General features: G+C 49.2%; 1 protein-coding gene across 1 annotated transcript in view; it reads right to left on the bottom strand.

Annotated features, from left to right (window-relative positions):
- Positions 1 to 6,351: 6,351 nt before the first annotated feature.
- LOC139235120 (clathrin light chain A-like) overlaps positions 6,352 to 26,537 on the bottom strand; it is a 93,932-nt gene continuing 73,746 nt past the window's right edge. Inside the window, exons 5-8 of the mRNA XM_070866316.1 lie at positions 20,889 to 21,000; positions 16,828 to 16,881; positions 15,002 to 15,037; positions 6,352 to 6,874 (exon numbers count right to left, since the gene is read on the bottom strand). Coding sequence (XP_070722417.1) covers positions 6,700 to 6,874; positions 15,002 to 15,037; positions 16,828 to 16,881; positions 20,889 to 21,000 — 377 coding nt within the window. The 3' untranslated portion in view covers positions 6,352 to 6,699. The remainder of the gene's footprint in view (positions 6,875 to 15,001; positions 15,038 to 16,827; positions 16,882 to 20,888; positions 21,001 to 26,537) is intronic.

Raw genomic sequence — 26,537 nt, 5'->3', positions numbered from 1 at the left:
ACGGGTCCTTTTCATAATGGCAGGCAGTGACCAGTGGGGTGCCGCAGTGCTCAGTGCTGGGACCCCAGCTATTTACAATATACATTAATGATTTAGATGAAGGAATTGAGTGTAATATCTCCAAGTTTGCAGATGACACTAAGCTGGGTGGTGGTGTGAGCTGTGAGGAGGATGCTAAGAGGCTGCAGGGTGACTTGGACAGGTTAGGTGAGTGGGCAAATGCATGGCAGATGCCGTATAATGTGGTTAAATGTGAAGTTATCCGCTTTGGTGGCAAAAACAGGAAGACAGAATATTATCTGAATGGTGACAGATTAGGAAAAGGGGAGGTGCAACGAGACCTGGGTGTCATGGTACATCAGTCATTGAAGGTTGGCATGCAGGTACAGCAGGCGGTGAAGAAGGCAAATGGCATGTTGGCCTTCATAGCTAGGGGATTTGAGTATCGGAGCAGGGAGGTCTTACTGCAGTTGTACAGGGCCTTGGTGAGGCCACACCTTGAATATTGTGTTCAGTTTTGGTTTCCTAATCTGAGGAAGGACATTCTTGCTATTGAGGGAGTGCAGCGAAGGTTCACCAGACTGATTCCCAGGATGGTAGGACTGATATAGGAGGAGAGACTGGATCAACTGGGCCTGTATCCTCTGGAGTTTAGAAGAATAGGAGGGGATCTCATTGAAACATATAAAATTCTGACGGGATTGGACAGGTTAGATGCAGGAAAAATTTTCCCGTTGCTGGGGAGTTCACATTTAGGACCGAGATGAGGAGAAACTTCTTCACTCAGAGAATTGTGAACCTGCGGAATTCTCTACCGCAAAAAGTTGTTGAGGCCAGTTCGTTAGATATATTCAAAAGGGAGTTAGATATGGCCCTTACGGCTAAAGGGATCAAGGAGTATGGAGAGAAAGCAGAAAAGGGGTACTGAGATGAATGATCAGCCATGATCTTATTGAATGGCGGTGCAGGCTCGAAGGGCCGAATGGCCTACTCCTGCACCTAATTTCTATGTTTCTATGTAAAGCCCATGGGATCCGGGGAAAAGTGGCAAGTTGGATCCAAAATTGGCATGGAGGTAGGAAGCAAAGGGTAATGATTGATGGATGTTTTTGTGACTGGAAGGATGTTTCCAGTGGGGTTCCGCAGGGCTCAGTATTGGGTCCCTTGCTTTTTGTGGTATATATCAATGATTTAGATTTGAATATAGGGGTATGATTAAGAAGTTTGAAGACGACACTAAAATTGGCTGTGTGGTTGATAATGAAGAGGAAAGTCATGGGCTGCAGGAGGATATCAATCTACTGGTCAGGTGGGCAGAGCAGTGGCAAATGGAATTTAATTCACAGAAGTGTGAGGTGATGCACTTTGGGAGGGCTAATAAGGAAAGGGTATACACATTAAGCGGTAGGCCACTTAATAGTGTAGATGAACAAAGGGACCTTGGAGTGCTTGTCCACAGATCCCTGAAAGTAGCAGGCCAGGTGGATAAGGTGGTTAAGAAGGCATACGGAATGTTTGCCTTTATTGGCCGAGGCATAGAATATAAGAGCAGGGAGGTTATGCTTAAATTGTATAATACTTTGGTTAGGCCACAGCTGGAGTACTGCGTGCAGTTCTGGTCGCTGTATTATAGGAAGGACATGATTGCACTAGAGAGGGTGCAGAGGAGATTTACTGGGATGCTGCCTGGAATGGAGAATCTTAGTTATGAGGACAGATTGGATAGGCTAGGTTTGTTCTCATTTGAACAGAGGAGGTTGAGAGGAGACCTCATCGAGGTGTACAAAATATTGAGGGGCCTGGACATAGTGGATAGTAAGGGCCTAGTTCCATTGGTCGAAGGGTCTATTGCAAGGGGGCATAGTTTTAAGGTGGTTGGTGGAAGGTTCAGAGGGGATTTGAGGGGGCTTCTTTATGCAGAGGGTTGTGGGGATCTGGAACTCATTGCCTGGAAGAGTGGTGGATGCAGAAACCCTCACCACTTTTAAGAGATGGTTGGATGGGCATTTAAAGTGCAGTAACGTGCAGGGTTACGGACCTAGAGCTGGTAATTGGGATTAGACTGGATGACCGTTTGTTGGTCGGCGCAGATATAACAGTAAGTACTGCAGGGAATAGAATACGGCCAGGGTGATCTCTTGGACTAGTGTCGATCGCCTGGATGGGTTGGAGAGGAATTTTCCCAGATTTTTTCTCCCAAAATCGGCCTGGGTTTTGATCTGGTTTTTGCCTCTCCCAGGAGATCACACGGCTCCGGTTGGGGTGGAGTGTAGAATGTTTCAGTGTAAGGGGTGTCGCAGTTGTGTGAGGCGGACTGGTTGGGCTGGGTGCTCTTTACCTTTCCGCCATTGTTCATAGGTTTATATGTAACCTTCAGGGCTGCTGACCGAGGGCCGTGCGGCTCTTTATCGGCCGGGGCGGACACGATGGGCCGGAATGGCCTCCTTCTGCGCTGTAAATTTCTATGTTTCTATGTTTCTATGTTTCTATAGAATGTCCTTCGAAAGTGAGGAAGACTTGCTTTCACTCTAAAAGTGAGTTCTCAGGTGACTGAACAGTCCAATATGGGAATTATAGTCTCTGTCACAGGTGGGACAAACAGTGGTTGAGGGAAGGGGAGGGTGGGACTGGTTTGCCGCTGCCTGCGTTTGATTTCTGCATGCTCTTGGTGATGAGACTCGAGGTGCTCAGCGCCCTCCCGGATGCACTTCCTCCAATTAGGGTGGTCTTTGGCCCAGGTCTCAGTGGGGATGTTACATTTTGTCAAGGAGGCTTTGAGGGTGTCCTTGAAGCATTTCCTCTGCCCACCAAGGGATCGCTTGCTGTGTAGGAGTTCCGAGTAGGATGCTTGATTTGGGAGTCTCGTGTTGGGTATGTGAACAATGTGGCCCGCCTAAAGGAGCTGGTCAAGTGTGGTCAGTGCTTCGACGCTGGGGATGTTGGCCTGATCGAGAACATATTGGTGCATCTATCCTCCCAAGGAGATTTGCAGGATCTTGCGGAGGCAGCATTGGTGGTACTTCTCCAGCGTTTTGAGCTGTCTGTTGTACATAGTCCATGTCTATGAGCCATATAGGAGGGCAGGTATCACTACAGCCCTGTACACCATATGCTTGGTGCCAGATTTGAGGTGCTGATCTTCAAACACCCTTTTCGTCAGGTAACTGAAGTCTGCGCTGGCACACTGGAGGCGGTGTCGTCAATGTCTGCCCTTGCTGATAGTAGGCTCCCGAGGTATGGGAAATGGTCCACGTTGTCCAGGGCTGAGCCATCGATTTTGATGACTGGGGGCAGTGCTGTGCGGCAAGGACAGACTGGTGGAGGACCTTTGTCTTACGGATGTTTAGTGTAAGGCCCATGCTTTCGTACGCTTCGGTGAAAGTGTTGAAGATGGCTTGGAGTTCGGCCTCCCAGTGTGTGCAGACGCAAGCATTGTCCGCGTACTGTAGCTCGACGACAGAGGATGGGACGGTCATGGATCTGGCCTGGAGGCGACGAAGGTTGAAAAGGTTCCCATTTTCTATCGTTTAGTTCCACTCCAGCGGGGAGCTTGTTGAGAGTGAGATGGAGCATTGAACATAAGAACATAAGAACATAAGAATTAGGAACAGGAGTAGGCCATCTAGCCCCTCGAGCCTGCTCCGCCATTCAGCAAGATCATGGCTGATCTGGCCGTGGACTCAGCTCCACTTACCCGCCCGCTCCCCGTAACCCTTAATTCCCTTATTGGTTAAAAATCTATCTATCTGTGATTTGAATACATTCTTGTTGAAAGTGAGATGGAGCATTGCAGCGAGGAAGATCGCGAAGTGTTGGAGCGATGACGCAGCCCTGCTTGACCCATCACTACTGCTTTGCTAATGCTCCTATGTTGTAATGCTGTCTCAATATTTCAAAACTTGTTTAATGGCTGTGTCCCAAACATAATGCATTAAAGTTTACTTTACATACGTACTGCACAAAGAATTACATACTTTGTTGCTTCATGAACAATCCAATTAAGTGGAATTATATACTATAGCAAAAGTTACTTGTGCTTTAGGTGTGGCTCTGAGTCAGAAGGTTGTGGGTTCAAATCGCACTCCAGGGACTTGAGCACAAAAATCCAGGCTGACACTTGCAGTGCTGAGGGAGCGCCGCACTGTCGGAGGGGCAGTACTGAGGGAGCGCCGCACTGTCGGAGGGGCAGTACTGAGGGAGTGCCGCACTGTCGGAGGGGCAGTACTGAGGGAGTGCCGCACTGTCGGAGGGGCAGTACTAAGGGAGCGCCGCACTGTTGGAGGGGCAGTACTGAGGGAGCGCAGCACTGTTGGAGGGGCAGTACTGAGGGAGCGCCGCACTGTCGGAGGGGCAGTACTGAGGGAGTGCCGCACTGTCGGAGGGGCAGTACTGAGGGAGCGCCGCACTGTCGGAGGGGCAGTACTGAGGGAGCGCTGCACTGTTGGAGGGGCAGTACTGAGGGAGTGCCGCACTGTCGGAGGGGCAGTACTGAGGGAGCGCCGCACTGTCGGAGGGGCAGTACTGAGGGAGCGCCGCACTGTCGGAGGGGCAGTACTGAGGGAGCGCTGCACTGTCGGAGGGGGCGTCTTTCTGATGAGACATTAAACCGAGGCCCCGTCTGCTCTCTCAGGTGGACGTAAAAGATCCCATGGCACTATTTCAAAGAAGAGCAGGGGAGTTCTCCCCGGTGTCCTGGTCAATATTTATCCCTCAATCAACATCACTAAAACAGATTATCTGGTCTTTATCACATTGTTGTTTGTAGGAGCTTGTTGTGCGCAAATTGGCTGCTGCATTTCCCACAATACAACAGTGAGTACACTCCAAAAGTACTTCATTGGCTGTTAAGTGCTTTGAGACTTCCAGTGTTCGCAAAAAGCGCTATATAAATGCAAGATTAAGATTCTAGTTTTGGACATAGGCAAGTCACTCTCAAACGTAAGGTGAAATTCTATCATATTATGATCACTCTGCCCAGAGGATCCCTTACTATGAGATTACTAATTAACCCTGTCTCACTACATAAAATAAGATCTAAAATAACCTGTTCCCTGGTTGGTTCCATAATATATTGTTCGAGGAAACTGTCCAGGATGCATTCCATGAACTCATCCTCCAGACTACCTTTTCCAATTTGATTTGTCCTGGCTATATGAAGATTAAATTCCCCAACGATTATTGCATTGACTTTGTTACCAGCTCCTACTATTTCTTCATTAATATTATATCCAACGGTATAGCTACTGTTAGGGGGCTTATATTTAGTATTATTTAAATGGAGAAAGATTGCAAAGTGCTGCAGTACAGCGGGACCTGGGAGTACTTGTGCATGAAACACAAAAGGATAGTATGCAGGTACAGCAAGTGATCAGGAAGGCCAATGGAATATTGGCCTTTATTGCAAAGGGGATGGAGTATAAAAGCAGGGAAGTCTTGCTACAGTTATATAGGGTATTGGTGAGGCCACACCTGGAATACTGCGTGTAGTTTTGGTTTCCATATTTACGAAAGGATATACTTGCTTTGGAGGCAGTTCAGAGAAGGTTCACTTGGTTGATTCCGGGGATGAGGGGATTGACTTATGAGGAAAGGTTGAGTAGGTTGGGCCTCTACTCATTGGAATTCAGAAGAATGCGAGATGATCTTATCGAAACGTATAAGATTATGAGGGAGCTTGACAAGGTGGATGCAGAGAGGATGTTTCCACTGATGGGGGAGACTAGAAATAGGGGGCATGGTCTTAGAATAAGGGGCCGCCCATTTAAAACTGAGATGAGGAGAAATTTCTTCTCTCAGAGGGTTGTAAATCTGTGGAATTCGCTGCCTCAGAGAGCTGTGGAAGCTGGGACATTGAATACATTTAAGACAGAAATAGACAGCTTATTAAACAATAAGGGGTTATGGAGAGCGGGCGGGGAAGTGGAGCTGAGTCCATGATCAGATCAGCCATGATCTTATTGAATGGCGGAGCAGGCTCGAGGGGCCGTACGGCCGACTCCTGCTCCTATTTCTTATGTTCTTATGCTACTCCCAATGGTGTTTTCTGCCCCTTGTTATCCCTTATCTCCACTCATACTGATTCTCCTTCCTAACCTTCCCAGTCAAGATCCTTTCTCTCTACTATCCTTATGTTGTCCTTTATTATCCGGGCTGCCCCCAAACACTCAGAGATCAGAACAACAGCGACCACTGACCAAGCAGCTCCCCCCCGTGAAGCAAGAATCCAGATTCTGTGCTGGGATCCTGGAGTCAGCATCGAACCCACACCCTTCCGACTGGGAAGCAAGAATGCGAACACTCTGGTTCGGTAATGTTTAAAGGCTTTTACAAGTAATAAAACACCTCACTCGGTTATGAACTTGATGATAAATTTTATTTGCCGAAGGGTTTATAATTGAGTTCTACCCATATTTACAGTATTGGAATACATGGAACACCTTGTACAGAGACCCGGCAAAAAAACACCCATAAAAACACATCTACACAGCACACAAAGCAAACAGCAAATGCTTCACTGAATCCATATTTCCTAGACACACTCCTCTTCCACTATGTTTTAATCGGAAGGCGTAAAGAATCACAAGCAGTATATTTCAACAGTAGCAATCCATCCCACACAACGGAGGATTTACACGGAATATTTCTTTGAGATTGAAACCGCTGATTGGTATTAGAAACACGAGCCTGGTTGCTGTGTGTTCACTTCAGCACCACCGGCAACTGGCTGAGTGAGACAAGAACCGATCGCATGCGCGATACATCTTTGGATGGTTTGCTGGTCTTGGAGTTCAGGTCACACAGGTGTAACACACGTTCCCACTCTGAGCCCGAGCCAAGCTCCTGGTCTTCACTCACATCTGGGAGCTCAGCAGCCCTAAAGCAGGATGTGAAATGACAACCATTGAATTCCCGTTTTGTTCCATCTTATATTGCTGCACTGAAATCAAACCCACAATAGGATTCTACAAACGATTTCACATGCTATTAACAAAAAGCAGTTTTACCACTGTCTGCTTTTAAAATTCTAGTTTATATGAAACTATTTAAATAACGTGTGCAGATTTATACTAAATGTACACAGCAGCAATTCCAACAAACATTCCTCCAACAAAATAGATGAATTAATAGCGCAGATAGAAATTAGTATGTTTGATCTAATAGCAATTGCAGAGACGTGGTTGCTAAGTGACCACAGTTGGGAACCAAATATTCAATTTCAAAATTCCCATCCTTGTTTAAAATCCCTCCTCTGTGTGGCTAACAAGGGAAATTAAGGATAGTGTTAAATCCAAGGAAGAGGCATATAAATTGGCCAAAAAAAGCAGCAAACCTGAGGACTGGGAGAAATTTAGAATTCAGCAGAAGAGGACAAAGGGTTTCATTAGGAGGGGGAAAATAGAATATGAGAGTAAGCTTGCAGGGAACATAAAAACTGACTGCAAATGCTTCTACAGATACGTGAAGAGAAAAAGATTAGTGAAGACAAATGTAGGTCCCTTACAGTCAGAATCAGGTGAAGTCATAATGGGGAACAAAGAAATGGCAGACCAACTGAACAAATACATTGGTTCTGTCATCACTAAGGAAGACACAAATAACCTTCCGGAAATACTAGGGGAATGAGGGTCTAGTGAGAAGGAGGAACTGAAGGATATCCTTATTAGTCAGAAATAGTGTTAGGGAAATTGATGGGATTGAAGGCCGATAAATTCCCAGGGACTGATAGTCTGCTTCCCAGAGTACTTAAGGAAGTGGCCCTAGAAATAGTGGATGCATTGGTGGTCATTTTCCAACATTCTATAGACTCTGGATCAGTTCCTATGGACTGGAGGCTAGCTAATGTAACACCACTTTTTAAAAAAGGAGGGAGAGAAAAAACAGGGAATTATAGACCGGTCAACCTGACATCAGTAGTGGGAAAAATGTTGGAATCAATTATTAAAGATGTAAAAGCAGCGCATTTGGAAAGCAATGACAGGATTGGTCCAAGTCAGCATGGATTTATGAAAGGGAAATCATGCTTGACAAATCTTTTTTGAGGATGTAACTAGTAGAGTGGACAAGGGAGAACCAGTGGATGTGGTGTATTTAGACGTTCAAAAGGCTTTTGACAAGGTCCCACATAAGAGATTAGTGTGCAAAATTAAAGCACATGGTATTGGGGGTAATGTACTGATATGGATAGAGAACTGGTTGGCAGACAGGAAGCAGAGAGTAGGAATAAACGGGTCCTTTTCAGAATGGCAGGCAGTGATTAGTGGGGTACCGCAAGGTTCAGTGCTGGGACTCCAGCTATTTACAATATACATTAATGATTTAAACAAAGGAATTGAATGTAATATCTCCAAGTTTGCAGATGACACTAAGCTGGGTGGCAGTGTGAGCTGTGAGGAGGTTGCTAAGAGGCAACAGGGGGTGATTGGACAGGTTAGGTGAGTGGGCAAATGCATGGCAGATGAAGTATAATGTGGATAAATGTGAGGTAATCCACTTTGGTGGTAAAAACAGAGAGACAGACTATTATCTGAATGGTGACAGATTAGGAAAAGGGGAGGTGCAACGAAACCTGGGTGTCATGGTACATCAGTCATTGAAGGTTGGCATGCAGGTACAGCAGGCGATGAAGAAGGCAAATGGTATGTTGGCCTTCATTGCGAGGGGATTTGAGTATAGGAGCAGGGAGGTCTTACTGCAGTTGTACAGGGCCTTGGTGAGGCCACACCTGGAGTATTGTGTACAGTTTTGGTCTCCTAACCTGAGGAAGGACATTCTTGCTATTGAGGGAGTGCAGCGAAGGTTCACCAGACTGATTCCCGGGATGGCAGGACTGATATATGAAGAAAGACTGGATCGACTAGGCTTATATTCAATGGAATTTAGAAGAATAAAATTCTGACAGGATTGGACAGGTTGGATGCAGGAAGAATGTTCCCGATGTTGGGGAAGTCCAGAACCAGGGGTCACAGTCTAAGGATAAGGGGTAAGCCATTTAGGACGGAGATGAGGAGAAACTTCTTCACCCAGAGAATTGTGAACCTGTGGAATTCTCTACCACAGAAAGTTGTTGATGCCAGTTCATTGGATATATTCAAAAGGGAGTGAGATATGGCCCTCATGGCTAAAGGGGTCAAGGGATATGGAGAGAAAGCATGAAAGGGGTACTGAGGTGAATGATCAGCCATGATCATATTGAATGGTGGTGCAGGCTCAAAGGGCCGAATGGCCTACTCCTGCACCTATTTTCTATGTTTCTGTAATCTCCTCCAACCCCACAACCACCCAAGATAGCTGCGCTCCTTTTAGAAGAGATAAGCAAAATGGAAAAGGAGGAGGGGTATCCCTGATAAAGGATGGGATAACGACAGGAGAGAGAAGGATCTTAGCTCAGAAAATCAATAAAGTAGAATCAGTTTGGGTGGGGCTAAGAAACATGGGGGGGGCTTTAATCTACAAATGACTGGGCAAGCCAAATTTACAGTAATATTGTGGAGTTCGAATTCATGGAATGTATACATGATGGTTTTCTGGATCAATATGTTGAGGAACCAACTAGGGGACAGGCTATTTTAGATCGAGTATTGTGCAATAAGGGTTAATTACTAACCTTGTAGCAAAGGGACCTTTAGGGAAGAGTGACCATGATATGATAGAATTTTATATTGACTTTGAAAGTGATTTATTTAAATCCGACAGTGCGGCGTCCCTCAGTACTGCCCCTCCGACAGTGCAGCACTCCCTCAGCACTGCCCCTCCGACAGTGCGGCACTCCCTCAGCACTGCCCCTCCGACAGTGCGGCGCTCCCTCAGTACTGCCCCTCCGACAGTGCGGCACTCCCTCAGCACTGCCCCTCCGACAGTGCGGCGCTCCCTCAGTACTGCCCCTCCGACAGTGCGGCGCTCCCTCAGTACTGCCCCTCCGACAGTGCGGCGCTCCCTCAGTACTGCCCCTCCGACAGTGCGGCGCTCCCTCAGTACTGCCCCTCCGACAGTGTGGGCCTCCCTCAGTACTGCCCCTCTGACAGTGCGGTGCTCCCTCAGTACTGCCCCTCTGACAGTGCGGCGCTCCCTCAGTACTGCCCCTCCGACAGTGTGGGCCTCCCTCGGTACTGCCCCTCTGACAGTGTGGCGCTCCCTCAGTACTGCCCCTCTGACAGTGCGGGCCTCCCTCAGTACTGCACTGGAGTGTCAGCCTGGAGTTATGTGGACTGGAACCCACAATCTGCTGACTCAGAGGTGAGAGTGCTGACCTCTGAGCCACGGCTGACACTGAGACTACAGAAAGTACAGGGGGGAACGGAAAACAAAATAATAGGGGCAAGGAGGGAGTCTTTTATAAAGATATAAATAGTAAACGTCCAGTCAGAGGAGGGTGGGGCCAATTAGAGACCAAGAAGAAGATCATCCTGTGGCGGCAGGGGGCATGGGCTGAGGTCCTGAATGAATTCTTTACATCTGTCTTCATTACAGAAGAGGATGCTGCAACTTTGAGAGAGAATAATCCTGAACAAAATGAACAGTCACTTGGAAAAGTATGGGTTAATAAATGAAAGCCAGCATGGATTTGTTAAATAAGCTAATGAAATAATGTAAAGCGTAGATAAAAGTCATGCGGCTGATGTTCCAAAGGCGTTTGATAATGTGCCACATCATCGATGTGTTAGCAAAATGCCAGCCCATGTAGTTAGTGACAGCAGGAGCATGGTATGGAATTGGCAGAGGGACACTATGCAGAGGGTAATGGTGAAAGGTTGTTTGTCAGATTGGGGCAAAGTAAATTGTGGTGTTCCCCAGGGTCAGTATTAGGGCTACTGCTCTTTTCATATATATTAATGTCCTGGACTTGGGAAACAGGGCATCATTTCAAAGTTTGCAGGAGACACGGAAATGTAGTAAACAGTGAGGAGGATAATAACAGACTTCAGGAGGGCATTGACAGGCTGGTGAAACGGGCAGACACTTGGCAGATGAAATTTAACACAGAGAAGTGTGAAGTGATTCATTTTGGCCGGAAGAATAAGGAGAGGCAATATAACCGAAATGGTGCAATTTTAAAGTGGGTGTACGCACACAAGTCTTTGAAGGCAGGAACGTTGAGAAGGGTGTTAAAAAGGAATGTGTGGTCCTTGGCTTTATAAACAGAGACATAGAGTACAAAAGTAAAGAAGTTATGGTAAACTTTTATAAAACACTGGTTTGGTCCCAACTGGAGTATTGCGTCCAATTCTGGGCTCCGCACTTTTGGAGGCTGGAGGGGGAAGATGAGTGACGATGTCATAAAGTCCATCTTTTCCACCAAAGAATTCCCACTCCTTTCAGTCCAGACCGCCTGCAGCAAAGGAAAGCCACAGCAACACTTTTGTAAACACTGACAAACATTGTATTCAAGGAATGCCATCATCATCATAGGCAGTCCCTGGGGTCGAGGATGACTTGCTTCCACACAATGCACCTACACATCGGTCCACTTTCATCTAGATGAACAATTCGATGATTAATTTGTTCTACTAACCAGTGTAAAACTTTGTCCAGAATTGAGGAGGTCTATGTCCTGTCAGAGAGAGGCTGAGCGAGCTCCTTTCCATTTTCAAGATCAGAGACCGAGGCTCCCTGTCAGTGTCTTTCCTCCTGGTCTTCCTCTGAGCATGACTCTTCCTCGTCCTCCTCTTTATCCTCCTACTTTTCTCCTCCTCCTCCTTCAACACCTCTTCCTCATCCTGCTCCTGCTCTTCCTCCTCCTCCTTCCTCGTCCTTCCTCCTCCAGCTCTTCTTCCTCCCCCCTCCTCCCTCCTAATGCAGGTCTCCCTGTAATGTGAGAGTGTGTCACCTGCTGCAGGTCCCAGTGAGGCAGCTGCTCGCCTAAGTCATGCTGCACCCAGAATGGAGAAGCTGGAATGGAACCCATAATGAGTAGCAGAAGCTCAGTAAGGGATGTAAATAGCATAAAAATGCAGAAGTAGTGAGCTGGGAGCTGGAACCTCTCCTGGCAAGCCACACAGGGGTGGATCCTGTGATCCAGTGAGCTGCAGATGAGAGGCCCCTTTCCACACTGCTTCAGGAGCTGAGACCAATCCCACACATTCTGCTGGTGGCTCTGGAACTGGGCAAAGCCTCCGGCATGTTCCACCGGGTGGATATTACTGCATCAGAGCGTGACTTCACATCTTACAAACATGCCCACTTCTCTGGGCTGGGGGCCTGACATATAGACAAAGACTGGTGAGTTAGTATTGCGGGGGCCCCCAAACATGGAGCTGAACCTGCTGAGTGAGCTGGGTTAAAATGGAGGCTACAGACCTAGACCCAACCACCTTCAGCATCAGAAGACGGCTGAGAAGGATTCTAGCGATGACTTTCCCAGTGGCCCTCAGCAGGTGGACTTGTCCCCCTTTTTGAAGATGGTCTTGATTACGGCACCTTAGATCTCCTGGCATGCTCTCCTCCTTCCAGATAAGAGAGATGCGGTCATGCATTCATGCCAATAGTGCTTCGCCGCCATGCTTTAGCGCTTCGGCGGGGATTCCATCTGCTCCCGTTGCCTTGTTGTTCTTGGAGCTGACTGATGGCCTTTTCTACCTCGTGCAGGGCTGGAGTTTTGCTGAGATGGTGGCGGGTAGCATGCTGCGGGATGGAGTCGAGAACACTCGCGTCGAAGACAGAGTCTTGGTTGAGGAGATCTTTAAAGTGTTCCTTCCAGCGGGCCCTGACTGCCTCGGTGTCCTTAATGAGTGCCTCTCCATTCTTGGCCAGCAGTAGGGTGGTGCCTTGGGTGGTTGGGCCGCAGAATGACTTGACTGCACTGAAGAATCCTCGTATGTCGTGGTTGTCGGCCAACTGCTGTATCTCCTGTGCTTTCTCCACCCACCAACTTCTTTAGGTCGCGGGTTTTTTGTTGGACCTCGGCCTTCAGCCGTCTGTAGAGCTGCTTTGCTGCTTCCGAATTGGGTTGTTGCTTTAGGTTCAGAAATGCCTTGTGCTCGCGGCTTATTAGTTCCTGGATCTCCTGGCCATTCTCGTCAAACCAGTCCTGGTGTTTCCTGGTTGAGTGACCGAGTTCTCTTCACAGGCACTGGTTATGGAGGCCTTGAGGGCAGACCAGGTGCTGTGGGCATTCTGCATCTCGGGGTCATCGAGGGTTGCCAGGTTGGCAGTGAGGCGCTGGCTGATTAGGACTTTCTTAACTTGGTCTTTGAGTGCCCCAGCATTGATTTTTCTGCGGCATTGTTTCTGTTATCGTCGCTGTTTTGGGACTATATTGATAATGCTGTTTTCCATACCTCGGGAGCCTATTATCAGCAAGGGCAGACATCAGTGACGAGGTCCAACACCACCTCAAGTGCAGTGCGCCAGCGCAGCCTTCGGTCGCCTGAGGAAGAGTGTTTGAAGACCAGGATCTCAAATCTGGCTTATGGTCTACAGGGCAGTAGTGATACCCGCCCTCCTGTGTGGCTCAGAGACATGGATTATATACAGCAGACACCTCAAAGCGCTGGAGAAATACCACCAGTGCTGCCTCCGCAAGATCCTGCAAATCCCCTGGGAGGGCAGACACACCAATATCAGTGTCCTCACTCAGGCCAACATCCCCAGCATCGAAGCACTGACCACACTCGACCAGCTCCGCTGGGCGGCCACATCGTCCGCCTGCCCGACACGAGACTCCCAAAGCAAGCGCTCTACTCGGAACTCCTACACGGCAAGTGAGCCTCAGGTGGGCAGAGGAAACGTTTCAAAGACACCCTCAAAGCCTCCCTGATAAAGTGCAACATCCCCACCGACACCTGGGAGTCCCTGGCCAAAGACCGCCCTAAGTGGAGGAAGAGCATCCGGGAGGGCGCTGAGCACCTCGAGTCTCGTCACCGAGAGCATGCAGTAACCAAGCGCAGGCAGCGGAAGGAGCGTGCGGCAAACCAGTCCCACCCTCCCCTTTCCTCAACCTCTGTCTGTCCCACCTGTAATTCCCATATTGGACTGTACAGTCACCTGAGAACTCACTTTTAGAGTGGAAGCAAGTCTCCCTCGATTTCGAGGGACTGCCTATGATGGTGATGATGATGGAGTTGAGGCCAAGATCAGATCAGCCATGATCTTATTGAATGGCGAAGCAGACTCGAGGGACAAATGGCCGACTCCTTATGTTCATGGGGGGGAAATTGCCTGCGCACGAACGCCTCCGACCCCAAAAATATCTACAAAAGTACCTGGTGGTCCTGGAGGAAGGTAGGATCCCGGTCGGAGGCCGAGATCCGCTGCGCAGCGTACGGGGAGATATCTTTCAGGTACCTACATACATGCTGGAGTCATGTGGGCCTGGACCACCAATCATTGTGCAGAATTCTCGGTTTGCACGGGCTCCCATTGCAATCAATGAGAAAACCCCTAAAACACCCAAACACAGCATCATAAATAATAAAACACCTCAAAATTAATTGAAATTAAATGTAATTAAATGTTTTAGAAAAAATTTATTTTTTTGTAATTTTTTTTGATGTGTTTTAATAGGCTTAAAAATAAACTTAACTTAATATACAGGGTTTTTAATATAAAAATGAGTGTTTAAATTTAATTTTTAGATGTTTTAAAAGTGTTACGCTGGTAAAAGTAGAATATATGCCTGTAAGAGTTTGAAGGACATTCGCTGGGCATGAGTTGGGCAAATAACCCGATCTCTCCCGCACGATGTCCTTCTCCCGGGGATGTGCAGAATCTGTTGGAAGAAATCTTAACACATGGGAAAAGCTGGTTTTCAGCATGTGCGCATGGCGCACCACAAAACGGCGCTTTCCAGGCCTTGCCAGGTCTGTGCGCACACAGCGAGACCACCATTTCTGGACCATTATGTTCTTCTGCCCCATTCTGCCTCGCAAGACAGGAACGCAGCTTAGAGACTAGAAGGTGGATTATGTGCCCTGTGTTCCTGTTTAACGAAGCGTTGTGTGGATAGCCTTGCCTCTGCTAAATGACCCCTAGACAGATTGTAGCAAGGCAGAATAGTTCACTTAACTGTTGTAGGTTGTAGCAGTGCTGCTTTATGTCCGTTCTTCACAGCACGTTGGAAAGAAAGAAACAAAGAGTTACACAATCGGACATTGGAAACGACATTAGCTGCACTCACAGGAACATTCTGTGTCCGATGACAAGATATTGGGGCAGATCTTGACTTTCTGCGACAGTGTAAAACTGATCATTATTTGCTCTGACTTCATTGGCAATAAAAACAGGGACTGATGTGAAGCGGGCAGTTGATCCCGATTTACATTATCGCACAGAATCAAAATCTACTCTGTAACCTCTTAATTGTTACACTTCAAACATTAACAGCAATAACTCATTATCTAAAGCAGTTTATCTTTAAGCAATGACGATACATCTCGCATGCCTCTACTGTCGGAGTAACATAAAGTTAACTTTTCCCCATTCCAGTGTCAGAGATTTGCTGATATCTGAGCTTACAAATCAAATCTACTCGGGGTATGTTATCACTGACAATTGTAAGCCTGGCTTATCAGTTTGTGGGATTTTTAGGGGTCCAGTTTGCTGATCATAGAATCATAGAAATTTACAGCACGGAAGGAGGCCATTTCAGCCCATCGTGTCCGCACCGGCCAACAAGAGCCTATCCATCCTAATCCCACTTTCCAGCTCTAGGTCTGTAACCCCCACCTTCTAAGGGGTCATTGTGCCCCAACCTCTTTTTGAGAGCGAAGAAATTGACAGCGCTGTAAGGGCAGATATTCCTGCCCTAACCCCAGCGGCAATCCCAATGCAAACTCCACCAGAATATCTAACTGAGCGGCCCTTGCCTTATGGGCCACAGGTGTAGGTCACTGCTGTCCCAGCACCACCTTTATAGCCAGTCTGCTTTCCCGTTCAGGTACTGACTGACTGACTTTGCATTTACATCATTTTCTGTTTCAGGTGTCAATCATTCCCAACTTTCCTTCAACATCTAAATTGGGAATTCTCCTGAGAGAGCAAGAGGAAGGCTAGGAAAGAAAGGAGGAGAAAACGAAAGAAGGGAAGGAAAGGAGGGAGGAAGGGTAGGAAAGATGAAAGAAAGAAAGGAGGGGGAAACATAAGAATTAGGAGCAGGAGTTGGCCATTCGGCCCCTCGAGTCTGCTCCGCCATTCAATAAGATCATGGCTGATCTGATCATGGACCCAGCTCCACTTCCCTGCCCGCTCCCCATAACCCCTTATCCCAATGCTTCGATTTCAAAATTCTCATCCTTGTTTACAAATCCCTCCATGGCCCTCGCCCCTCCCTATCTCTGTAATCTCCTCCAGCCCCACAACCCCCCGAGATGTCTGCGCTCCTCTAATTCTGTCCTCCTGAGCATCCCTGATTATAATCGCTCCACCATCGGTGGCCGTGCCTTCAGCTGCCTGGGCCCCAAGCTCTGGAACTCCCTCCCTAAACCTCTCCGCCTCTCTACCTCTTTCCTCCTTTAAGATGCTCCTTAAAACCGACCTCTTTGACAAAGATTTTGATCACCTGCCCTAATTTCTTCAGAAACGAAAGAAGGGAAGTAAGGGAGTGAGGAAAGGAGACTCGGGCTTGAGTTCTAACACTGAACCCAGGCCAACACCTTTTGTTCAGTCCCTCAGCTATATATTTGAACCAATACTTGGAAATATTGCAACTCAGTTGGCAAAGCTGAATATTAGCCTGAGCACAATTTAGTCACTCCTTACACAGCACTAAAATGGTGATTTAAAAAACAAAAGTAGAATGTGGAGAAAGTGTACAAAACAAGGGCAAATAATTATCCTAAGGAATTGTTTGAATGGTAAGAATAGAAAGAGGGAATTATTAATAAGGCAACATACACATAGCCAATCACATCGGCAAAGGGCTGTTTGTAGAAAGCGTCATCCAGAATCCTAGGAAGATCACGAGGTTGGTTGCGTAGTCCATGGGGCGGCAGCAGGCAGCGAGACAGAATGTGATAAAACAAGAGTAAGATGCTACACAAATAGACAGGACGAAACACATGCCTAGTTACTCACAGGGCCCGACATTCCTGGGGCTGGCGAGGGTGACGTGGGAATATCGCCCCCAGGCAGGGGGGAATGTGGGAATATTACCCCCAGGCAGGGGGATCATGGGAATATCGCCCCCAGGCAGGGGGAACGTGGGAATATTACCCCCAGGCAGGGGGATCATGGGAATATCGCCCCCAGGCAGGGGGAACGTGGGAATATTACCCCCAGGCAGGGGGATCATGGGAATATCGCCCCCAGGCAGGGGGAACGTGGGAATATCGCCCCCAGGCAGGGGGAACGTGGGAATATCGCCCCCAGGCAGGGGGAACGTGGGAATATTACCCCCAGGCAGGGGGATCATGGGAATATCGCCCCCAGGCAGGGGGAACGTGGGAATATCGAATATCGCCCCCAGGCAGGGGGAACGTGAGAATATCGCCCCCAGGCAGGGGGAACGTGGGAATATCACCCCCAGGCAGGGGGATCGTGGGAATATCGCCCCCAGGCAGGGGGAACGTGGGAATATCGCCCCCAGGCAGGGGGATCGTGGGAATATCGCCCCCAGGCAGGGGGAACGTGGGAATATCGCCCCCAGGCAGGGGGAACGTGGGAATATCACCTTCAGGCAGGGGGAACGTGGGAATATCGCCCCCAGGCAGGGGGAACGTGGGAATATCATCCTCAGGCAGGGGGAACGTGGGAATATCGCCCCCAGGCAAGGGGAACGTGGGAATATCGCCCCCAGGCAGGGGGATCATGGGAATATCGCCCCCAGGCAGGGGGATCATGGGAATATCGCCCCCAGGCAGGGGGAATGTGGGAATATCACCCTCAGGCAGGGGGATCATGGGAATATCGCCCCCAGGCAGGGGGAACGTGGGAATATCACCTTCAGGCAGGGGGAACGTGGGAATATCGCCCCCAGGCAGGGGGAACGTGGGAATATCACCCCCCACACTCTCCCAGGTAGGGGGACTGGAATTTAGGGCGGGTTCCGGTTCCACTGGGCTTCCACGTCATTTAACATCTGCCATAAATTGCAGTGGATTGTGGGTTTACTTCAGGGGCGTACGGCTTGGGGGATTCCCAGGACACCCTGGGAATCTTCTCACTTATGTCGCCATTTGGAGCAATGGAAGTCTCACCAGCTGAAGTGGTTAATGTTCCTCTCTGCCGAGCCTTCTCACACATGCACCCGAGGTTCGTCTTAATCTCTCCCTCGGTGCCAACCCTTCCCTCGGAGTGGCGCACTGCTGCTCTGATTACCGTGGCTGCTGTCAGGCTGGATTATCCACCCCGTGTGTTTATGTTCCTGGTCAGTGGCTGGCCGGGAGTTCTGCTCCAGCACAGTCAGAACAAACCTTACGGAGACTATCCTGAATTGGCCGCAAGTTTCCTTAGCCTCTCCCAGAAGATGGGAGTGCGGGGGGGGGGGGAGGGGTGTTGGGGGGGGAGGGGAGGGTAGGGTTGAGGGGGAGGGGGAGGGTGTTGGAGGCGGGGAAGGGGGAAGGGGAGAGGAGGGGGAGGGGAGGGGGTGTTGTGTTGGGGAGGTGGGGTGTTGTGGCAGGGTTGGGGTTTTGGGGGAGGGTGTGGGGGGGTGTTGTGTTGGGGGGTGGGTGTTGTGGGGGCAGTGGGCTGTTTGGGGGTTTGGAGGGTGTTGTTGGGTGGGGTGTTTGGGGGAGGTGTTGGTGTGGGGGGTGTGGAGTGTTGTGGAAGGTGTTGTTGGGGGGTGGAGGTGTTGGGGTTGAGGGGGAAGGGTGTTGTTGGGAGGGAGGGTGTAGCGTGGAGTGTTTAGGGGGGTGGGGGTGTTTGTGTGAGGGGTGGGGATGTTGTTGGGGGTGTGGGGTGTTGTTGCGGGGGGAGGGTGTTGAGGAGGAGGGTGTAGGGGGCGTTGTGGGGGGGAGGGTGTTGGGGAGTTGGGGGGGTGTTGCTTTGGGGGGGGTTGGGGGGGTGTTTGAGGGGGATGTCGGTGTGGGGGGTGGGGGTGTTGTTTGGGGGGGGAGGATGTTGGGAAGGGTTGGGCCCATGTCTGATTGATGGGCCTGTTGGTCTTTCCTTGTCCTTTTTCGGTGGGTTTATAAGACGAGTACCTCAAGGACAATGACCAGCATGGCAACAAAACAGCTTCTACTTTCAGCTAAAGACCCTCGGCAGGAATTTTCCCACAGCCACTCCAGCTCCGTCGCCGTAACATCGGCTGAAGTTCAGGGCAAAACCCCTTTAAGAACATAAACGGTGTTCCGCTGAAGATACAACAGAAGAGCAGGTGAGGCCCTGGGGAAATTCCCAGCACAGAGCTGGGTCTCTGAATCTCCCCCGATGGAGCAGCAGCCTGTGTAGAAGGCAGATTGATTAAAACAGCAGCATATTTACTGAGGTAGCTCTGCTGTTGAAGTCCAGAGACATCCCACTTAGTTAAACTACTGCGTCAATACCTATAATTTTACAGGAAGTGATGCGGCCGCAAGTAATAGCTGGCACGGTGGAGCTTTTCCTGAACATGCGTTAGGAAATGAGGAGCTCAGAATCCAGTTATGCAATGAACTAAAACAGAGACGTAGGAGCAGTTCCTGAATCCATAGCCTGAGGAAACAGTGAGTCACAGCCTCGGGCTCCCAGTCTCTCTGGGGGAAAAAAAGAAATTAAAAAAGAAAACTGAATGCAAATGTTAAGCAGATAACCTGACTTCATTGCCTGAGTCCATGTTTCCACAAATGCCCCTCTGTTCTGGGAGGGGAGTGGCGATGGGTGCACCAGTTGGATGTGGGCCAGAAACATTCAGATCAGCTGTTGCCATCTGTGGAAGTGTGATGCTGCAGGGTGAGTCATTTTCAGGTGTTGGAGAGGTTGATGTAATGAAGGGGCAGGGCAGACATGTTGGCATCCCAGAGGAAATCAGAATTGCCAACTGCTGCGAATTTGGCTCGAGTAAATTGCACTTTTAGGAAAATTCTGATTCACAAGTGAATGAATGATACCGTCAGCAATAAAGTGGAGCATGGTTTATCCAGAATGTTTCTCCTCTGGTAACTCGGGCCTGAAGGAAACGAGTAGCATTTTCAAATATTACCGACTCAGAAGTTTGGTTAAGGAATCCACTTTCCTCATCACCCAAACCTGTCTAACAGGAAGGCAAGGAGCTGGTCAAACAAATCGAAGGGCATAGGGTGAGAGACTTGCAACCATGAATATATAAAAGGAAAATTAAAAGGATCTCTAAAGTTAATATACATATATGCAATTCTGATTAAAATTGGATCCATCCATTTTGACATTATTTGAAGCATGTATTAGTTTTAGGAACTGACACAGGAGAAAGGGAGAGGTGAAATCCGTCTCACTCCTGGTACACTGCCTCCTTTGATCAGTGCCGCTGCGTGCTGGGGGAGACAGATTGCAGAACCAGCCTCAAGGCAATTAGTTGCGATTTACTGTATGTGAAATTTGGCTGAGTTTATCTTTCAATGAACAATGTAATATAGCTGCAGTTACAAAGACTTGTGCAAATCTGGAACTCTCTTCCCCAAAAAGCTGCTGAGGCTGGGGGAGGGGGTCAATTGAAAATGTTAAAACTGAGATTGACAGATTTTTGTTCGGTAAGGGTATTAAGGGTTACGGAACCAAGGCGGGGAAATGGAGTTAAGGTACAGATCAGCCATGGTCTAATTGAATGGCGGAACAGGCTCAAGGGGCTGAATGGCCTCCTCCTTGCTGAATTTTTTTTTTAAACCGCGGGTTTCAGAATACAATTGGTTTTACATTGTTCAAGAAAAGTTGCACATAATTATCACACAAACGGGAAGGTAGTTTAGGTGCTTTTGCGACAGGGACGTGCACAGTTCTCCCTACAATGGCTTTAATCTTCTATTCACCACAACACTGAGCTCTTGGCAACCTGTGACTACCTGTTACTGGTTTTCATTTCTTCGAGGTGCTCCTCCTGTTGGGTGTACCAATCCTCCAACTCTTTTTTAGCTTTCTCTCTCCACTCCAGTTCTGCTTCACGGGAGTTGGCATCTGAGGAGTTCAAAGATAAGAATAAGGGCTGGCAATTCGGTTGAGGGTTTTTTAAGATGCTAATGTCGGTCGGTCGCTAAATTTAGCGCCAGGAAATGGTTTGCAACGGCAGCCAAAAAATTCAGTGTTTGCGCCCTGAGAGTGGGGCGGAGCGCTAAGGGAGGCGTTCCACACTCTTGGGGCCCTAGGCCGGGTGAGTAACTGAATATCCCGTGCTAAAGAATCGGCCTTGGAGCGTCCGGAGAGAGGCCGCCTACAAAAAAAAAATCAGAACAAAACACAAAAAATATTCCCTATACATTACTCACCCCAAATAAAATTAAAATTGCAAAAAATATATCAATCGCACTTGTGTCACGCACTTGTTCCTTCCCGTAGTGCCCCGGACAGCTCTGCACGCCAGGCTTTCTCTGGCGGGGTCACTCGTGGGTGCTTCGGGTGCAGCGTAAACCGAATGTTGCCGCTGTGTGGATACCGGGGGCATTGCACAAATCGCGATCCCCACAATGTGCCGGTGCTCATGGTTACAAACCCTTTGGCGCCCCTCACAAGGGGCACGATCCCAGCCAATGTCTAGCCCCTTGTTCCAAACAGAGTTTACTGGGATTAGGTGTCCACCATTCCTGCAGGCGTCACTGCATGGAGGGGACTAAACATGACAACGGGCGTGGGGATCGCGATGTGTGATTGATCCGCGCCCATTGATTGCAGCGTCCAGTCAGCACAAACCATGCTGTTCATTGGCTGGACACATCAGCAGGGGCCAATATCGTGAGTGGCTAGCACCTCTTACAGCTAGAGGGCACGTCTTAAAGGAGAGGTGCATTGTGGCTGGAGCAGGTGCAGGCAATGAAAGCCCAGACTGCTGCCATATGCAAGGTGTGTGGATTACAATGTCCTCCAACAGATTACGATGGACAGCCAAGGCGATGCCCCAGGAGGGTGGCAGGGGCTCCGTGGAGTATGAACCTGGAAGACAGCATAGGTCCTCCTCCCACCCCTGCCATTCCGCCAGTGCCCTTGCTGTTGCCTGTCAACCAGTCCTCCCAGCCTGCTGCTGCCCGTGCCCATGCCATGCTTTGCATACTTCTGGCGGTCATTCACTGGCGCACGAACATCCTCAGCAATATGGCGTCTGCTGCGATTCATCCCAAAGTGTGCGTGCGCGCTGTGGACGCCATTTTGGAGCTTTAAGGGCACTCGTAGCGCCCATAAATTGGACGGAAACAATCTCAATTTCTCGACCAGAGCCTCTGGGTAACACTTGTTTTTGTATTTTTATCTTAAATCAAGGGATTCCTTTTTTAAACTTTTAAAGTTTGTTTTGTCTGATAACTGTGACATGGACACCTTGCTGCCTTTGCTGCTTATCAGGGTGGCACCTGCATGGTAACAATTAATTATTGTTTTTAAATACAGTAAGACGCATAATTACCTATATTCTTTTGTCATTTTGCACCACTCTTGTGATGTTATGTGACACTTGCAATTCGGATGTCACTTCCCTATTACCCTATCAACCGTGACATTTACAAACCTCACCCCAGTATCATGTAAGCAACTCAAACAAGCTTCACTAACAAGCTTGCTGGGAAATGATGGCGAGCACACCCCCTATTTACCTACATGCACCACAGAAATTAATCCCCCTCCCCAATCACAGCCTCAAGCTGAACCAAACCGTTTGAACCCTCAGTGTCCTATTTGGCCCTGAGCTGAGCCTCTGATCCCTCATCGCTCCATCCCCAACACCACCCACCTCCCCCTCCGTAACGTCGCCCGTTTCCACCCCTGCCTCAGCTCACCTGCTGCTGAAACCCCCATCCCTGCCCTTGTTACCTCCAGACTCAACTATTCCAATGCCCCCCGCATTCTACCCTCCGTAAACTTGAGTTCACCCAAAACTCTAGTGTCTGTGTCCTAACTCGCCCCTCACCCCTGTGCGCACTGACCTACATTGTCTGCTGTATCCTTGCTGTTTGTGTGGCAGGCTGCACAGTTAGAGGTGTGTAACCACACAAGGGCTGAAATGTTTGATCTTGGCTGGAGCTGCTGACATTCCCTACTTCTCCTGCCTCCCTGCCTTCACCAGTTCCTTTTGGAAAGCCAAGAGCCCGTTGGGTAGCGGCTAGTGATATGCAGCTTAGGGATCCTCACTCTGGCAGGGTCAGTAGTGTAGATTCCCAGTGGATGCATTCCAACACACCGTGAATCGGGACACACGTGCTTTAACCAACGACAGGTAGACAATTTTACATTGTAGACTGTGAACCCAACCACCCATCATAGAAACATACAGCACAGGAGACCATTCAGCCCATCGTGTCTGTGCCAGCTCTCTGAAAGAGCTACAAATTAGTCCCACTCCCCTACTTTTTCCCAATATCACTGCAACTGTTTTCTTTTTCAAGTATCTATCCAATTCCCTTTGAAAGTTAGTATTGAATCTGCTTCTGCCTCTTTTCAGGCAGTGCGTTCCAGATCATAATAACTCACTGCGTAAAACAATTCTCATCCCCACTGTTTTTTTTGCCAATTATCTTAACTCTGTGTTCTCTGGTTACTGACCCTTACAATCATAGAATCAGAGAATCAAATAAATTTACAGCATGGAAGGAGGCTGTTGTGTCCTTACACACTACAGCAAATCAACACGAGGCACATACTGGGGACAAGGTCACTCTGTGACCTGTACCTTTATTCCCAGGACCAAGGAGTCCTGACCCTGCGTGGGACCTCTCTTTATATACCTGGATGACCAGGTGAGGAGTGTCTCCCACAAGTTCACCCCCTGTGGTCAAGGTGTGCATTTCTCAGGTGTATACAGTGTACAGTGTTGTTACATAAAGGTTACAGTTATGTGAGGTTACAAACATGACATCACCTCCCCCCAACGTCTTTGGGTCAAAGATTGAGTCTTTCAGACGGTCGACGTTCTCTCGTGGAGCGCCGCAGTTGGGGCTCTGGTTGTTGAGCCTTGGCATGCGTCTTTGTCACCTGTGGTGATTCCGGCCTGTCCGGGCTGGCCGCAGGGACTGTGCATGCTGCTGATGGTTCTTGTTGCTCGTTCACTGTGGGCGGCATCTCATGATCTTCCTCAGGTTCCTCAGTGTCCATGCTGAACCTTTTTTTTACTTGGTCCAGATGCTTGCGGCATATCTGCCCATTGTTAAGTCTGACCACTATGACCCTATTCCCCTCTTTACCAATTACAGTACCCTCGAGCCACTTGGGCCCCACAGTGTGATTAAGAACAAATACAGAGTCATCGATTTCTATCCATCTCCCCTTTGAGTTACGGGTGTGGCACTCATTTTGGGACTGGCGCTTGCCCTCAACAATGTCTGACAAGACTGGATGAATGAGGGACAGCCGAGTTTTTAGTGTACGTTTCATGAGTAGCTCCGCTGGCGGGACTCCCGTGAGCGTGTGCGGTCGGGACCTGTAGGCCAGCAGGAGGCGTGATAGATGGTATTGAAGGGAGGGTCCTTGAATCCGGAGCATGCCTTGCTTTATGATTTGAACCGCACATTCCGCCTGGCCATTGGAGGCCGGCTTGAAAGGCGCTGTCCTGATATGTTTGATGCCATTACCCGACATGAACTCCCGGAATTCATAGCTAGTGAAGCATGGGCCGTTGTCGCTAACCAGGATGTCCGGCAAGCCGTGGGTCGCGAAGACCACACGCAGACTCTCTACTGTGGTGAATGTCGTGCACGAATTCAAAATGATGCACTCGATCCATTTCGAGTACACATCAGCAACAATGAGGAACATTTTTCCCATGAACGGGCCCGCGTAGTCTATGTGAATACGTGACCATGGCTTGGTGGGCCAGGGCCACGGGCTGAGTGGGGCCTCCCTGGGGGCATTACCCAGCTGGGCACACGTCGTGCACCTGCGAACACAGTGTTCCAGGTCTGAATCAATTCCCGGCCACCATACATGTGACCGGGCAATGGCCCTCATAAGCACGATGGCTGGGTGCTCGCTGTGGAGTTCCCTGATGAATGCTTCTACCCCTCTGGGGCATGATTACCCGGCTGCCTCATAGTAGGCAGGCAGCTTGGATGGAGAGTTCATCCATCCGTCTGTGAAACGGTCTGACCTCTTCAGTGCATGCCCAATCCCCAGTCAGGACACATTTCTTAATCAGAGGTAGGAGGGGATCTCTGTTTGTCCAGATTTTGATCTGGTGGGCTGTGATGGGGAAGCCTGCGCTGTCAAAGGCATCGACAGCCATGACCATCTCCGCGCTTTGCTCCGCTGCCCCCTTAGTGGTGGCCAGTGGAAGCCTGCTGAGCGCGTCAGCGCAATTTTCGGTGCCTGGCCGGTGCCGTATGGTGTAGCCAGCGTGAGAGCCCATCGCTGTATGCGAGCTGATGCATTGGCATTGACAGCTTTGCTGTCGGACAACAGGGATGTTAACGGCTTGTGGTCCGTTTCTAACTCGAACCTTCTGCCAAAAAGGTACTGGTGCATCTTTTTCACCCCGTAGACACACGCGAGTGCTTCCTTTTCAACCATCCCATACCCCCTTTCTGCTTGGGAGAGTGACCTGGAGGCATAAGCCACAGGTTGGAGTTGGCCCTCATCATTACTCTGCTGCAACACGCACCCAACCCCATAGGATGATGCATCGCATATCAAAACCAATTTCTTACAAGGGCCGTACAGGGTCGATAACTTATTAGAACAAAGTAGGTTCCGCGCCCGATTGAAAGCCCGTTCCTGACAGTCCCCCCAAAACCAATCGCAACCCTTACGCAGGAGCACGTGTAGCGGCTCCAGCAATGTACTTAAGTTTGGTAGAAAGTTCCCGAAATAGTTCAATAGTCCCAGAAATAAACGCAACTCTGATGTGTTGCCGGGCCTGGGCGCGTGACGGAGCACCTCCGTTTTGGATTCGGTGGGCTGAATCCCGTCTGCGGCAACCCTCCTGCCCAAAAACTCGGCCTCTGGGGCCAAAAACACACACTTGGACTTCTTTAGTCGAGGGCCTACCCGGTCCAGTCGACGTAGCACCTCCTCCAGGTTGTGGAGGTGTTCCTCGGTGTCTCGACCCGTGATGAGGATATCGTCCTGGAATACGATTGTTCCAGGGATGGATTTGAGCAGACTTTCCATGTTCCTCTGAAAGATAGCGGCTGCTGAACGAATGCCAAACAGACACCTGTTGTAGACAAACAGCCCCTTGTGCGTGGTGATGGTGGTCAGTAGCTTGGATTCTTCAGCCAGTTCCTGGGTCATGTAGGCCGAAGTGAGGTCCAACTTGGTGAACAGCTTGCCGCCTGCCAGCGTGGCAAAAAGATCCTCCGCTCTCGGAAGCGGATATTAGTGCTGAAGGGACACTTGGTTGATGGTAGCCTTGTAGTCGCCACAGATCCTGACCGAGCCATCCGTTTTTAGAACAGGGGCGATGGGGCTTGCCCAGTCACTGAATTCAACAGGCAAAATTATGCCCTCTCTTAGCAACCTGTCCAACTCACTCTCAGTTTTCTCCCGCATCACATACGGCACAGCTCTGGCTTTGTGGT

The sequence above is a fragment of the Pristiophorus japonicus genome, chromosome 2 (genome assembly GCF_044704955.1).
Source record: "Pristiophorus japonicus isolate sPriJap1 chromosome 2, sPriJap1.hap1, whole genome shotgun sequence".
In the NCBI taxonomy this organism is placed as follows: Eukaryota; Metazoa; Chordata; class Chondrichthyes; family Pristiophoridae; genus Pristiophorus; species Pristiophorus japonicus.
The sequence above is the reverse complement of the archived record's forward strand: the minus strand, read 5'-3'. Positions and strand labels throughout refer to the sequence as shown.